Genomic DNA, 17,706 nt, shown 5'->3' with positions numbered 1-17,706 from the left:
ATGTAATTTATTAGGAGGACTGACACTCTGGCTGCTCGTGTCATGAATGTGTCCCTATGCTTTTAAAAAGGCAGAATTCATTCATATCTGGAAAGTTGATGATCTTTATGTTCACAACAAAAACAGTGGTGATTTTTATGAATTATTTGATTCACACAGCAGACACCAGATGGAGAGAAAAAAACATTTGCTTTTTGATACACCTACATGTTTTACATTAACAACTACTTCTAATATTGGACAAAGATAACCTGAGCAATTACAACAAGCAATTTTCAAACCTATCATGTTTGTGATTTTACATATGCCAGGCAGGATTTATCCAAAGTGACTTACAAATGTGGGTGTAACAATGCAGTTGTAATCAAAACTACTAATAAGCCACTTAAAAGGATGACCACTATCAGGTTTTGACAGGTGTGACAGTGTTGAAACACAGTAAAAGCACAGAGGGAGTTGAAGAAAGAGAAAGTTGATACAGGGAATATGACAGTACAGTAGTGTAGATACTCTGGAAGACTCGATCGTCAAGAGTTTATTGAAGATAGCCAAGGAATGCATCTGTTGTGGTTACACTTGGTAGGTCACTCCACCATCTTGGAACAACACTGGGTTGAAAACAGTTTCCAAAACCTTTGCTTTCTTGGGCCCTTCAGAGATGGACTTGCCTGCATGTTTTTGGCCCTTGTTCTGCTATATAATCCAAGTGCCCTGGAGCTTAAGATCACCAAACGATAGTTGGACATTCTGTTTCAGAATTTCAAGAAATAATAGTTTCAACTATGGTGGCAATAATTCAAGCTCCTGAACAAGACACAAATGAATATCAAGGTACCACCATGTTCTCTTTTCTTTTCTTTTGAAATGCTGTGTCAGTTCATGCCCAGATGTAACAAAACACACCTTCCAAAACATCACATTTTCACCTCATTTTAATCTCAGGTTTTGATTATTCAGTTGTATGTATTTAGGGTAATGTTTTTGGGAAAAATGTGAGATAACCTTTGAGTTGTTTTTGGCCAGTATTGGTTTACACTTTGGGGCTCTGTCTCTCGTGCCATATTTGGTTTCTTATTCCTGAATCATGAACAGATAGCCTCAACTGGAAAAAGTGAGAATAGACGTTGTTCATAAATGCAGTCTTGAAATAACTTTAGTAATCAACCACTCCTGGGAGGGGATCACAATTATAAATTTACTCGGGTTATCCGTGGCTGATATTAAAATTAGCTTAAAGAGCTGAAACGATGCAAAATATAATATTTTTTTCCACTGCACCATTCCTCTAGTCAGAGTATTTATTTCCTGTAAATGCAATAGTAGCTGAGCAGAGAAGGGAGGCCACTTTTTGAAGCAGACCTACTGAATGAGGTTAAAGTCAGACTAAGTGTTTAAGAGCCCACTAAATAAAAAATACATTGTAAAAAAAAAAATCAATGTTACTGGTCCAAGCAGGGGCAACAGTTTTTGCTGAATCTGCTCTTGTTCTGTTGAAGGCTATTGTTTCACCCACAGGGTTTATACAGCTGCCCCCGGCTAAGAAGAGATCACACTGTCCCTCCACCTTCATGATTAATTATATTAATAATCTGTACACCTTTGGCAAAGAGTCATTCATGCTTTAGTGCTGCAGAAAGTAACTTTTATAAAGACTATGTTTTTTGCATATTTGTTAAAACTTTCACCATGTCATGACATTGTTATAAAACAAATAATCTGTGAAAAGCTCGATCTCCTCCACATCTCCCATCTCCTCCTATTGTCATCTGAATAAATGCACGGCTCCTGAGTGAAAACCGGAACCAATCAGAGCCAGAAGGAGGGTTTCAGCGCTGTCAGTCATTCTCATGTATTCGCTGCTATACGTGCTAATGGTGGAGAAACAACTTACAATTACAGAAAGAATCATTTATCTGTGTTTATTGGTGGCCAGGTTAACCAGATTAAGCATTCACAACCGGCTATGCTAGCTGCAGCCTAACACAGAGCAATGGGGGAGAGAGGGTGAGCGGCGTCACATAAGATTGTGATTGACAGCGCTAAGACCCGCCTCCTGGCACTGGGAGAAGGCAGAAAAGCTCATTGTTGTCACAGATTAACTGTCCCACACCACGCTGTCAGGGCTTAATGACAAATATATATAAATATGTATATATATATATTTTTAATAAAAGTTATATTATGCAGGTTTAAACATATTTTTATAATACAATACTAGCCAAAAACAACGTCAGATTTCTACCCTACACTTGTGGTATCTGAATAGCGGCTACACTCACACTGAAAATACATTTTAGTAAAATATACGTAAATGTTAAGATACAAGGTAATCAAAATGGTGTCCTTTGCCCCTTTCAGCAATTTTTGACAGGAATGTAACAAAATATTCTGTTTTTGGGACAAATTTGAACAATAGATAGTGAAAAAGCTTTGAGTAATTCATCCTTTTCAAGCAGACTGGTGATACTATGTGTTAACATCTCTAAATATCTGTAATAAAGTAGAATAATCACACTGAACACTTTCCACAGGAATGAACAACATGCTATCCACTATCCTCCTAGATGCCCCCTGCATTTATTTGTGCTGCCCTGTTGAGTCCACAGGGTGGAGTGAGAGAACCAGGTAGGCTGGATTTAAATATTGTGCATTCATCTCAGAACCGACTGCGGCGCAGGGCTCAAGGCTCCCAGGGTGATGTCAGCGTTCAATCGAATACAGAGACCAATCTCTATACATCGGTGTCCTGCTGATGGTTCTTTTAATGTTATCCTCTCCCCGGAGCGTGGGGGGATTTCCTGGGAAATCTGCAATGTGCCAAACTCATTAGCAACTTCACCACGTCCGCACAGAGGCAAGTGATAACCTCCAACACCGATTAAAGGGTTGGTATCGGCTTAATAGATTCCTCTCTTTTAAAGATACAAATACGGTCAAAAAGGAAAACATAAAATGTTATCATTTTAACAGAATATACTACAAGGCAACAACACAATTTTGAATAATCTGTATGTCTATATACATTTTTTTTTAATTAAATCAGAAAAAGGGCAGCACTAATTATTCTACTAGCACGGGAAAGAATAAACATGCAAACTATTGATATCATTTAAGGTAAGTGGCTTTTCCTATCCAGTTCAGTATTATGTAAGAGCAGGAGTCACATGGAAACCTGAAGCGTGGTGTGCTGAGCATAGCATTATCATCCTAATGCTGCATTGTATGAAAGAGAGAAAAGAGAGAGAGAACGACATCCCCAAAAGAGTGTTTCCATGACAACATCTGCAGGGGGTGGTAGATACCTAAAAATGGTCCACTCTCCACTGAATTTGATTTTTCCTTTTTTTTAACTGTGTCTGTAACTGTACGACTTTAGCAACGTTGTGTGTTAAATCAGAACTATATCTGTCAAGAGTGTTATCTTTGAGATTGTTTTTTTTTTGGCCAAAAAGATAGAAAATGAGTGAGCGTTGTGGATTTAAGGTCGGCTCTCTGTGACTGCAAGTGCCAAAAAACACTGTGCTGATTCAGTCCTGGGTTCAGAGCCAGATGTGACACATCTCATTCACACAAATTTCTGAAAAAATAATGTACTTCAATACACGAAGTAAGACGTACACTAACCAATTTGGGGATTTGTGCTTTTTTTTTCACAGTTAAAGACTTTAGGTCTTCCCAAAAATTACAAGACTTAATTGCTCCCTAAATCTAAAAACTGGTTGCACCACCAACAGGGCAGCAGCAGTAGCAAACACACTGTTTGTGATGATACTCATCTTCCTGAAACAAACAGCATATTAACAGTGTAAGGTGCATTTTATTTTGCCCTTGGAAGAATCAAATTCCAAGGGCAAAATTATGACAGTATCATCATAGATTGGAAACAAACACTTAAATGCGCAAATGCTTGAGCATTTGAATATTTGTTGAATCATACTAGAAGTCCATTTCTGGTCTTGTGCCTCTTGTGATGTCATCAACCCAAATACAAAAAGGTAGAATAATTAGTTTTTTTTCCTGGGGCGTTCTTTTGAGCACTTTGTGTTTGGTAAAAACCTCCAGTTTAAATATACACTTTCTTTAACTAGTTACTTGTCAGTCTTCATTTGTGAGTGAATAAAATAAACTCACCGTCTTTAAAGGAAATGACCTTTTTTCCTTAATAAATAAATAGACAATCACCACAAACCTTAAACTACCATTTTCACTTGCAAACTTAAAGTGACATTTTCTGTTGCTTATTTAAAAAAATCTCAATGGAAGACACTATTTTGCAGTTCAGCAACTCTGTGTCATTTGTCACACGAATAAAGCATCAAATCTAATCTTCAGCCTTCACCAGTGTCCACCTTTCAGCAGATTTAACACTGAACTGGAGGAGTTGGAGACACGGGAATCTCCTGAGGATATCTCAGCTCTTAAAAAACGACAAACGTGAGAATTACAGAATTCACACACAAAACCTGCAGTATCAGATTTCTGGAGCGTTGTATTTCAATTTACTCCTGCGACCACTTCTTTTAGAGTACATTCACCTAGACTATTGAAATTAGCTTGGATTTCTGTAGACAAATGATAAGAAATAGACAATAACATGGATGATGTGGATTGAAGTGTTTGCCTGGATTTGCATCAAAAAACCCTTACTGTTTTATCTTCCTGTAATGTTTTATGTTTCATATTTCTGGTTTTGTTTTAATGCGGAATCAACCAGCTGTGTAAATTTCACGTGTCTGTATGGAATCCTTACACATAGCTATGAGTCCGAGCAATCCATTATGTATAAAGTATGTTGTGCACAATTGAAGAGCACATGCTAAAAATTAATAATTCATCATTTCAAAAGTGCACTTATTTCTCTTCTTATGTTGGTGGCAATCAAAGGCTCAGAGACAGAGTCGGAATGGTCACACGAAACTGTTGGGGGACAATTATCCAAACCGCCCTTCAATCGGGTGAGAACATCATTCACACTGTAATTATGAAAACAGCAGCTTATTTTCTTCCTCTGACGAGCAGAGGAAGTCTGCAGCAGCTATTCATCTCATTCTTTGCACCCGTCCTCTCACTTCTCCAACATGGCCCGGTTTGAACGATAGCTGACTCTGGTGGTTCCGATCTCTGGGAAGCTTCATCTGGCCTCTATCTCAGTCCAACCATGTACATACAATGCAAAAAAGATGGACATTTATTGATGAAGGGTCTTTCAAACAGCGGCATAAGTGCTTTACACCTAGTGATAGTTCACATTTAAGCACCTTGACTTTGATACCCCTAAATAAAATCAACAGCACATAATCCAAAGTCACATAATCAGAAGCGTTTGACTGTGTGAAATATCTCGGGATAAATCTGAGGTCTATTCAGTGAAAACCTCAGAAGTCTCTCAGAGAAGATTGCTAAACAATCAGGATAATGAAGATCAAGGAATACAGTGGACAAGTCATGGTTAAAGATGAAGTCTAAAGCGGGATCAGCTTAAAAAAAACAATGTCTCAAGCTTCGATCATACCTCAAAGATTATTCAGAAATAAAAACTATGGCACCTACCAGCCAACTAATGTTATCAAAGATGCACTAGAAAGGCTTGTAGTAACTCTGGAGGCACAGCAGCTCAAACGAGTGACTTCAATGACAAGAGGACTGCTGACGTTGGCAAGAAACCAACGTTCAAAGTAAAGCATAAGAAGTTCAAGTCTTAACACCCATTTAGAAAAGAGAACAAATGTGGAGGAAGGCCAACTGAGACTGAAAATTGGTTTCATGCATAATTCTATGACTGAATATGACCATTGAACATGAACCTTCATCATCCCGTCCACACCATGAAACATGGTTTTGGCAGCATTATGCTATCAGCATTCTTTCTCAACAGCAAGGACAGGCAAAAAAAAGTGAGAGTTGATGGAATATGGCTGCTAGACCACATGAAAATCCTGGAAGAAAATCCTCTTTGGAGGTTGCAAAAGACCATCCAGTAAGGCAGGACAACAACTGGAATATACTGCCATAGCTGCAATACAAGGGTTTGAGCTCATTCAGGTGATCTGACCTAAATCCAACTGAAAACCTTTGGTCAGATTCAACTAAGATTCAACTATTTTACAAAAAAAATGGGCAAAAATATTCATATTTAAATGTCTGAAGATTGTGCATTGCAGTGAAATGTGAAATTGGTTTTAGCGTATGAATACTTTTGTGGCTTGTATTAAACTGATAAAACAAAGACGAGAATAAGACAAGAATTGCCTTCCACTCTATGAACTCCATGAGAGTATTGCACTGTATGAGTACTGCACTAAGCTTCAATGTTAAAAGCCTTAAGTTTGTAATGTTTTCTTACTTTGCACTTTTTGCAAGCTCCTTGGAAGTTATAGTTAACATTTAAACTGTGGATGTTTTATTTCAGATCAACACTGGAGTATTTAAGGGTAGAAGTACAATTTATTTCACAGTGTATCACTTTACCTCTCCTACAAATAATAATATTACAAAGTAAAACTGTAATAAATGCAATTTCTTTCCACAACAATGAGAGTAGATAGAACCTTTGATGATAAAAATAGAATTTATTACAGAAAGAGTTTTTTTTATCATAAGATGAGAATTAGATTTTAAATTCACATTTATGCATTTATAAAGATACTATAAAAAGTAAAGCAGGAGAGCTGCCTCTGCTGTTTCACGTTGAGGGTTTTCACAGAGTTGCACTGCTAAGCCTTGACTTAGTTTCTGTGGCAACTGAAGCACTCAAGTTCCCAATTCACTCTGTGTACTATTCTGGTAACAGGAGATGGTCACAAGACTGCAGTGTGGTTGGGACCAGTTTGCTTCAGTAACTGGCTGATATTTATTCTACAGTTTGATCTGAAATCGGCTTTCTGGGATTCTGCAAACCAATTTAATCTCCAAAAGTTTAGTTTTAACAATGCCTTTCATTAATTTTCATTTGTGACATTATGCCAGAGATGTCTCACGTTCAGACAGACTGTGCTGTAGCAGAAGTGTCTCAGAAATGTTATTTTTTCACCTCAGAAATGTTCGAATCAATGACAGGTTCACCAGACATGGAGAGTCAACCAGTCAGGTTCTGGCACCAAACTTTGATTTAATCTCACCTCTACTGTAAAGTCTCTTTCAAAGAAACCTTCAAACTGGAGAAACTTTTACGTTGACTGCTGCATTTCCAAAATCTCGAATGTCTCTTGATACCTTCAGCCTGATTACTCTTAAACTTAAATGCAAATTCAATTTTGGGATTTTTTGTTGTTGTTATTTTTATTGATTTTACAATACAATGCAATGTACCACTCTAAGCCTTAGCAAAAAGGAGAACAAAGTAAAGGGGCATACACTTAAAATTATTGTAGATTTTCTTACATGGGAAAAAATTTACATACAGGCTCAAAAAATATATTGGTATACATAGGTCTTCAGCAATATTGTACCTGTAGAAAGAACACATATTTTACAGCCATCGATGAGCATCTGGGATCATTTCAGATGAATATTTAATCAAATGTGGTCAGGTTTCTGTAAACTGGTGGACGTGTGTTTAGGATCGTTGACTTCTGGGAACAACAAATTCTCTCCAAGATTCTCTCGTCTAGGTGTTGATTTAATGTGAAGTTGAATTATTTGCAGATTCTCCTCTGCCTTCATTTTTCCATTCACTACCAGGGATGCAGCAGCTCCATCAACCTAAGCATGAAGCCATCATTCATCATGTTTCATAGTGTTTGAAACCTTCAGCTTGATTCCTTCAAACAAATCCAGATGAAAGAAATCGATTGGGATGTTCAAGAACAGCTGAGATGATGTTGAAAAGAATGAACCAGTTTGACATTGAGATTTTAGAACGAATCTATCTGCACCTGTCAATAATCTATGGGCAATTTTCTTAGTGAGTCTCTGAAAATCTTATTCATCAAAATACTAAGGGGTAAGTTTGACCCTGTGTTATATAGAGAACATCTGTAACACATCTCCACCTGTGCACTTAACTCAGTATTTTTAAATCTGATGCACAACAAAGTAACTTGTTGCATCATTCTACCCTGCAAAAAGAACAAATAAAATAAACCATCAAAAGCCCCCAATTAGTTTGACAATCATCTTCAAGGGGAGTTAATAAGAATCTCAATTCTTTATAAACTGTTTTACATTTTTATAAGACTGTCAAAGTCTAGGTAGTTCTATTTTTAACCAACTCTGATAAACTGCAACAAAGAGGCTCAGGCACCCACTTATGGCTGAGGCTTGGTAAGAAGGAAACTCAACAGGGTGTTAGTCCAACCAGCAAAGCCTCCTGCCAAGATGCTGAGAGTCAGATAAATGTGGCAGGATGTATTTTTCCACAGTTTACAAGGGTTAGCTAAAAAGTGGAGAACAAGTTTGGAGTAAGTCACTTGAATACTGGAAGCAACAAAGTTGCAAAATGTACTAGTACATATCGTACAAAATATAAATGATCAAAATTACACACAACAAAGTAAGGACTCTTAATTTAATGGCATGTATGCGTTTTCCTAAAATGCAACCCTACTTTACTTCACCTAAAGCACCTTGAAAGTAATTTTGAAGATCAATTCACAATAACAAGAATTTGGTATGATATTATACTTACCCTAAACTTATTTTAGAGGTCAAGGAAAAGAAAAAAAACTGTCTTGAAAAATATTCTGTCGCAAAACAGTGAAATAATATGCTGAGAAAAAACAAAGGCCTTAAGATTTCTACGATTCTATGGAATCAAATCTTATGGATCTGAAGGTGAAACTGTATCGGATTTTATGCTCAAAAAAGAAAGGGAGGAAATTATTTTATCTGCTCCAAGAAAGCTGCTGATGTATGATGAAAATGTTAAAATACTTTCATGACGTTTGCACATAGATTTGCATTATGAAACATCAGAAAGAAAAAAGGCCCAGTGGTGTATTGTGACCCGATTTAACTGCCCACTTCAAGTTGAGCTCATCTCGGCATCAAAACATCTCTTTTAAAGTTCACATGCTTGATCTCTCAGCTCAATAATTTAATTACAATTGCAACATTAAATTATGAGTGTTACATAAATATTAACAATTGAGATTTTCTTTTTTGTAATGTACAATGAAGTCAATTTTGAATATTTTATATGCCATCCAGTTTCAATTCATTTTGGCTCTGATCTCTGACTAGAACCATAAACCAAACGCAGGCTGTGTGGACATTGTAGAAAATTACTTTACATCACATCAAGTATGACACATTCCCAAGTGAAGTTCAATCTGACACATGGTTGGCGCAAAACAGCACAGACCTTTAATAAGAGTCCTATGGCTCTCTGCCCATGATGGCAGGAATGAGAAAGCACATTCAGAAAGAAAGTCACCTGTCAGTTTCCAGATCCATTTTTTATTACTTTTTTGAAAACTAATAATTGGGGAGTTGATTAGTTACCCACCAACAGTGTGTGTTCTGGTCAGAAATTGTTGTTTTACACAGCAATTGACTAATTATTGCTAAAGGTGTTGTCTTTGAGAAAGGAACCAATTCCACTCTAAATAAATGGCTGGTTTACTGTATATCAATTTTGCTCGACTGAATTTGATCATCACCAGTTAAGAATTGAAAGCCAGAACTGGATGGGTCAACGTGGATGAGAGATTCTTTAAAAACAGTCTGTGGTTAAATGGTCACTAAATATAGATATGGAGTCAAAACAAGAAAAGCAAGAAAAAACTTTTTTTTTCCCTTTTAATCTAAATTGCAACAACCACCATGAAAACAAAAACCTACTTAAGTCAAGGAATAAAACAATGAGCACTTACTTTTTCAATCTCATATAGCTTTTCATTTTTATCACTGTTGTAGTTTTTGGAGTCAAAGTTACCATATTAATTTTAAAACCTCATTAACTCTGTTAATATTTGAAACTTAAGACTGAACTGGTTAGTTGTCACAATTGTCTTTGCCGTTTTTCCTGCTTACTGGAAATTGTGGGCTAATCAACAATTGAAAAGGAAATTACAGCAGTAAACAATGAGCATACCGAGATGTTACTGTCTCTTTTCAGCTCAATAGGGGACAGAAAAAAAAACAATTCTCCAATCAGAGGACCATTCATGGTAATAAAAGAAGCAATAATGTGCAATAAAATTACATGATGTTCAAAGATCAGTTTAAACCTCCATCTGATAAGAGAAACAACAAACTGCAGAAAATACTTGTTTTGTTGTAATTATAATGTAACAGCATGATAAAGATCATCATTATTGTTGCTTCTAGAAGTCATGGGGACTTCAACCATCACTGTTTACAAAATGACTGAAACTAGAAAGTGAAGCAAAAGTAGTAGTTGAAAGCAATTTAGCTTTTTGAAATTTATTTCAATCTAATGTTAGATTATTAAATATTTTATCCAAAACCCATGTGGATGTTGAATCATGTTTTTGTTCTGATGATTCTAATCACAGCTGAGAGTTGTTCGAAAGTAAATTGAATTGACCCCGATGTTGTTGCAATCAGGGTTGCAATCTGCTTGTTAGCAACGTGGAAGCTAACAAACAGAGAGGGAAAATCCAGAGCACTGAGAGCAGAATTAGGTTTTGATCGGCTCTGATGGAGGATCAGCAGGTCAAACACTTAAAAATCATATGGTTTTCTTAAACAATAAAAGCATAAAATCTTTTAACTCCTACCCTTTGGAGTCTAAAAATAGAAATTTGGGGGAAATTTGAATTGAAAGAATACAGATAAAAAGCTACGAACATTTGATTTGATGCAAATAGTTCCTTTAGGTGCTTTATTTTCTGTTGGATTACAGACTATGTCCTCTTTCAAAGAATCTGCAGCATCTTTGTTTTTATTCAGCTTAAAAATATGATCATGCAATATCCAATTTGGCAACTCAGAACTCAAACAACACCAGAAATCAGTATCGACCAATAGAAAATTGACTGTTGCATCCCAGCTGCAACATATATCTGCTGTGGTCATTTGTGCTTGAGAATCCTTTAGAGCCCATGATTGACTCATATTATTCCACTTAGATTCCTAAAATCCAAAACAGAAAATATTTCATAAATCTTTGGACAACTGATTTAAAGGGTCTTTGTTCACTGTAGAGAAATCAAGTCCAAGGTTGACCCTTCTACCTTCTAGATATTTTAGACTGAAATGTTTAAATGTAGATCAGAATTAGTCAAAAAAAAAAAAAAAAACATGGGAACAATCATTTAATTTGGTCCAAAACAAGAAGCCACTAATTCCCCAGCATCTCAAATGATATAAGCAATATAAAACTTGTCTAGTGTTCTTCTGGTATCCCATAGCAGTGAGTCATATTGCCCAACTCCAAAGCCATCTCTGAAACTAAAATATTGCTTATTTTTATGTGAAAATGGAAGTTAAAAAGTAGAATAGCTTGAGCCATTTGTTTTATGTTTAAAGAAATTCTTAAAAGTGATGATCTTAGCTACATTCAGTGGTTAAAGCAACACAAGTTTACCTATTTCTTTGATGAAGTCAACATAGCTTAATAAAGGTGTCCCAAAGACCAGAGGACCCTCAGAAATCTAATAAAATCTATTAAATAGTTGCTATTGCAGTGGTTGTTAATGCTCTCATGACATTACATTCTTGTTTGACCAATTTATCAGCATAGCCTGTGCCATCAAAAATTTGCTTCTTAAATTTAGCAGCTGAAAAGTTTTTAAAAGCTGCTTAAGTCAACATGTGTTTCTACATTCATCATGTAATCTCACACCATTACGTAACACAATGTTCAAGTTCTCAAACATCATATAAAGAAATGCTTTCGATCATAAGTCATCTTTATTTTTCTTGATTAAATCTCTGGATCAGTCCAACACAGCTCAGTGTTTGGTTTCCCATGCTCACAACAACCCATTAGAAACCTGAAAGCTTCCTGGAGTTGCACTGAGGTTTCTGGTGAACCATGTTAGATGATAATGCAACGTTGCTATGTTAGTCAGATCTAAAATGAACTTGACAGAACTTGAGGTTTTAAAGTGCCCTCCAATTTGTTTATCATCCCACTTGTTCATATGTATAAAAAGCTTAGTTATATATTGATTTTTTTTTTTGCAGAAGTACAAAAAAAAAAAGAATTTTTCTTGTCTTTTTTATATCAAAGATAGGTAAGAAAAATTGGACTCTATGTCACTTAATATTTATACCCCAATGAAACTAAAAGTCATGGATCACTAATTAAAAGTTGCAAGAAGTAAAAAAAATGTGGTACAACTAATTGTGCCACAATTTTTTTTTATCACTGAATAATGCGGCCATCTACATATGCCCACTTGTGAGGAATCTGGTGCCTAAATCCAGTTTCACAGGGCAAGAGGTGCAAACATTCATACCTAAAGGCAATTAAGTAAACAATTAACCTGACAAGCATGCTTTTGGATCATGGGAGAAAGTCAGAATATTCAGAGAGAAACTATGCATGCATGGGAAGAACATGCAAACTTGACGCAGAAATCCTTCAGGTCAGGATCTAAACCCTGGACCTTCATGCTGCAAGAAAACTGCTACCAGCTGTTCCACTATTAACCAATGAATATAAATTAGGGAATTTTATCCCTTCCCAGAACCTACATTTCTCGTTTTGATAGATTGATGGCAACAAAAGCAGAAGATTACCCCGGGTACCATGGATGCCAGAAACACCAGTGGTTAGGGATATTTTCTTTTGGAACACCTTGTGTTCTTAAATACTAATTGACCATAGTTTATCCATCAAATGTTTACTTCCACATCACAAAATTTAATAAATCTCAAGCTAGTTATGTGACAATGTAATGCAATTGTCTCCATAATCACTAAATCTCAATCAAGTGACGTCATGGACCACCGTAGACATGCAGTAGACAACTCAGGAGGAACAAAGCAATGCCATCAAGCCAATATGGACCAAAATCTCAAAGGAGAATGTTTTTCACCATGTGTTGAATCACTCATGCAGAACTAGTGTCGTTCTGAAAGACAGCCAACACTGTCCTAGCAAGGTGTACCTAAAATAGTGTGTCTAACTGTTGAGTCTTACCATGAAGTGAATGGAAGATAAAATAGTCTCAAAATTAAAATAAATTTTCAATTAATTCCACAGGTTACCATACAAAACAATTGCTAAGTAGTTTGAAAGTCTTTCCAACCATATAAACACAAATTCCCACAATTATAAACATACAATGACACTAACAGTGGTTTCTGGTGGTTGAGCTGCATTAAGAAGTCGTCTCGGCTAATTAAAACAGGAGGACTCTTGGACTTCCTTCTGTGCGTTCATTTGCACAGATTATGACAAATCTGGTTCAATAATAGAATATCAAAATAGATTTTTTGTCGATACTTAAAGATCAGCAGAAGCTTTAGCAAAAATAATAATGACATTTTTTATGAAGGATTTTTTTATTCTTATGAGGATACGAGTCCAGTGTCCTTGTGTCCTCTGGTGATGCACAGAGGAAATAATATAGATATTATTTTCAAATATCTTAAAAAAGCTATCAAATAAGAGAATACAACTACAAATGTGCAATTATACAATCAACAAGTCTCATGGAGTTTCACTCTATATGCTTTTCTGAACATGAGCCCTTAAACAGCACCACATGTGCCAGGCCATGTTCATACGCAACACTCAGAGTGCATGATTTAACCTTACACAGAGCACAAGTAGAATGAAAGCAAACCCAAAATCCTCACACACATATTTCACATGTATCTATGACAGTGGAGCCAATTATGGGTATGTTCCATGCAACGCACTCTGATGTAAATATTAAGCTCCTTTAAATCTGCCAGAGCGACTAGCAGACTTTGAGCTAACATGCAAAACAGAGGCAGCAAATGAGTGATGGAAGAAGGAAAGACGACACAAACGCAGAGGTGATTTTACCTACCACACACGGGCAGAGCGAAGGGAGCTTAGTGCGGCCCTTCATGAGCAAGAGACAGAGGAAAAACAGCCTCCCAGACACCCGCAGTAAAGGAGGAGAGGGATGGGGAGAAAGAGAGAGAGGGGATGAGAGGCTGGGGAAGGGGAAGAGGAAATAAAAAAAGAGGGAGGAGGGAGAGAGGGTAGACAGGAAGATGGGGAGGGAGGGGGTCATACCAGACGAAAAGAGAGTTTTTCTAGAAGGCAGAGTAGTTGGTGTTGGATGTGTGTTGATGTTAAAGACAATACTCTGAAAAGACAGGATGGCCAGTCTGCTCCAATCGTGACTCATAAAATATGTTTGCCACCGCCGGTGAGTGAGAGAGGGACAAGGAAAGGAGTCGTACAGACAATGAATCAACCTTTGGTGGTATTTTCTTTTCCAAGATTTTATTTTCCTTCGCGTCCTCGCTGAAGCAATGTCACACATAGACTCAAACAATCATACATTGATGAGTCAATTCATGTTGGCACAATACATTTTCATAACTCTTTGCAATTACTATTTTGATTTCCTGGGCATAGCAAATGTGTTACTACTCCTTGAACTCTTTCCTAATGCTACCAAAACAAATATTTACTTATTTTATCAATATTTGAAAAGAGTGCTCTCTCAGCTTTGATAACTCTAAATATCCTTCAGTGCAGTCCACCTGTGTGACACTTGGTCTCAGTACAAATCCAGCTATTCTCTGAAGGCCTCGGTGGTTTATTAGACAACATTTCTGAACAAACAGCACCATGATGAACAAGGAACACAGCAGACAGGTCAAGGAGAAAGTAAAGGGGAAAAAGAAACAGTACTCCAGGCTTTACACATCATTCTTGCAGAGTTCTGTTCAATTGATCATCTTGAAGTGAAAAAGTTACAATACCACTTCATACCTAGGAAGATATGACTGTCCCACCTAAGCTAACGATGTGGGCATGGAGAACATAAATCAGAGAAGCAGAGGTTCATGGGGGACGTGCAGAGATCCCCAGCTTCAGTGGGACAATTTGTTGACAAGGCAACTATTAGTCATGCTGATTAGTCCACTGATTTGGAAGAGAGACATTGTTGAAAGAAAGCCTTTTTCCATGTATGGATTACAGCAAACATGAGAAGGAATGTTTTCTTTTTGGCCAACATGTAATAGGCTCTTGCAGCCTGTTACAGCTGTTCCAATCTCAATGATGAAACATGGTGAAGCTGTTTTAAAACAGGTAAAATGGAGATGTTCAGGGCTCATGGCAAAATGAATGGCTTGGGTAATACATACTCTACATGTGTTAAAGGTCCAAAGTGCAGATCTACCACAATAGACAATCTATGGGAAGACTTCAAAATGTGTCCATCCAGACTGACTGAGCTTGAGTTATCTTATAAAGACGAAAGGAGGAAAGCCTCTAGTTTCTGATACAAAAAGCTGATAAAGACAGATTACAGCTGTTTTTTCAGCAAAATGTGTTTCTATGAAGGTTTGACTCAGGAGTTTTAAAAACAAACAGACACCACAAATTTCAGATTAATTTGATACAAGAAAAAGAAATCAATTTACCCTTTTTCTTCCACTTTCTAGTTATCTTTTAGTTTCCATAAAATCAGATTAAAATAGAGAGGAGAATTCTGTATGAATATATATATTTTAAAACAGGTTTTCAGCTTCAGATATTTTCAGACCACTCACTTATTTTTTAATTTATTTTTTAACCTCCTTTGCCCCCGTTGAGGTCACTGAGACTGTGGAACTGAGCCCAGCTGTCAACAGGACCCTGCAATCTCCCAGGGCTAACCCGGTGAAGAAAAAGATCTTGTTATTTCATGATGCGTACATCTTTAAAACTGACTTATTCTATCCTCTACAAATGAAACGGTTTGAAAAAAATGATCTTGTCTTTATGTCTCAGTCCAGGATATTTGTGTTGTATTCAGTTCAGTGCCTTGGAGCAGTAACCTTGTGAAGAAGCATTGTGCAGCTGTCAGCCCCAGAATTAGGAGATAAGCATGATTCAAACATGATTTACATCAGACGTTTTGTACATCAGAAATTTATTAATGCCTGGGTGTTTAACTTTAAAAAATTTTTTTTCATATTTGTCAAAACTGCTAAGTACAGAACTACCCAGCTTGATCAGAAGCAACCTACCAGAGCATGGAGGGTCTTAGTGCTGTCAGTCATGCTCATGTACGCACTGCTCATACCCTCCCCCTTGTTCTAAGCTGCGCTATGGCTTCTTTCCTACAATAGGGACTGCCATGAATCCTTACACTATTTAGCATAGCCATCTTCAGATAACTCCATTTATCTGATTACAGATAAATGGAGTTGTTTCTCCAACATCACCTACATCAAACAGCAGGTACCCAAAATTGACTGACAGCACTAAGACCTTCCTTCTGGCTCTCAATGGTTATTTTTGACTGGGAGCAGTCCATTTTTGCAGATGGTAACAGTAGCACTGGGGGCTCTGGGCGGCTCGAGCTTTTCACAGATAGTGTGTCTCTTATGCTGCCACAGGATGGTGGCAGTTTTAACAAAATGTGTAAAACATATTTTTTTGGTAAAAGTTACAAAATAAATTCTTCGGAATATGTTTCAATTTAGAGTTTTTATTTTTTTCGGAATTGCTGCAACAATAACACAACTTTTCAGAATTTTTTTTTTATTATGCATGTTGGTGGAAGTTTGGTGATCTGGAGCTGCCTTTATATTTCAGAAACAGCTGAACATCTTGAATTTAAATTTGTGGCTTTATGAGTGCCTAAAGGAGTAAGACAATAAAAGGTTGAAATAATTAGAAAGTAGGTCAAACCCCTTGTCCACTTTCAGTTTCAAGAATCCAACATGTCTATTTATTTTCATTTTCATTAGTACAGACAAAGTGTTTGCAAAGTGTTGCAAGTGATTAATTTGTGTCACTTTACTTTGTCATTGCTGATATATGGGTATGCATGTTGCACATGTGGGCACAAGTGTGAGCATGTGAAATTTGTGGTGCTCGTGTGGTGAAGCTGTTTAGTGTGTCCAAAGCAATCTTTGGTCATTTAGCTTAAATTGAGACCAAATTGTGTCAATTTATACATCGTTTTTAAAAATACTTAACTAAAATCTAAAATGTTTGCTATGTTTTCACCATAAGTACCCCTAAAACAGTAAAACCAATTACACATTATTAATACTGGGAATGAATTTCCAATTTAATTTACTCCCAGCATAAAAAATAACAGTAGTTATTAACAGACATATGCAAAAACCTGCTGAAGTGAACATTTTACAAAGCTATGTTTAATACACAATTCACAAACAGATACACTTGAAAGAAAGAAAACCATTTTATAGGTGCCCTAATCATATTATACTGTACTGAAGAAGAATGTACGATCCTGGAAAAAAAAAAAAAAAAAAAAATGCACAGGCAGAGCTACAACAGAATGGTTTAGATCAATGCGTTTCCACCTAATATAATGCCACAAACAGAGTTTAAACCAAAATTCAAATGACAATCTGCACCAAGACTTTAAACTTTATGTTCACAGGCCTTTTTCATCCAATCTGATTTAGCTTGATCTATTTTACAAAGAAGAATGAACAAAAAATTGAGTTAGGTAGAGACATTTTCCTTAAAAGACTTGTGAAAATAATGGCCTATTTTAAAATGGTCCATCGCATAAAATCCCAAATAAATATTTTGAGGTTTGTGATTGTAGCATGATAAAATGCAAACGTTTGAAGGGGAAATAAAGTTTTATAAGTCACTTTACTGAAGGTGATACC

The 17,706-nt window shown here is 36.5% G+C and overlaps 1 protein-coding gene across 3 annotated transcripts in view; it reads right to left on the bottom strand.

Annotated features, from left to right (window-relative positions):
• LOC129368887 (disks large homolog 4) overlaps window positions 1-17,706 on the bottom strand; it is a 76,319-nt gene that overhangs the window by 46,710 nt on the left and 11,903 nt on the right. For 2 of the 3 annotated variants that reach the window (XM_055044056.1, XM_055044057.1), the window contains exon 1: window positions 13,914-14,161. The exons of the other annotated variant lie outside the window; for it this stretch is intronic. In XM_055044056.1, the coding sequence (XP_054900031.1) occupies window positions 13,914-14,123 (210 nt within the window). In that variant the 5' untranslated portion in view covers window positions 14,124-14,161. Of the gene's footprint in view, window positions 1-13,913; window positions 14,162-17,706 lie in introns of those variants that run through there. 3 annotated transcript variants of the gene reach the window in all.

The sequence above is a fragment of the Poeciliopsis prolifica genome, unplaced genomic scaffold, assembly GCF_027474105.1.
Source record: "Poeciliopsis prolifica strain line A6 unplaced genomic scaffold, Auburn_PproV2 SCAFFOLD019, whole genome shotgun sequence".
Taxonomy (NCBI): domain Eukaryota; kingdom Metazoa; phylum Chordata; class Actinopteri; order Cyprinodontiformes; family Poeciliidae; genus Poeciliopsis; species Poeciliopsis prolifica.
This window is presented reverse-complemented; position numbering and strand designations above follow the sequence as displayed.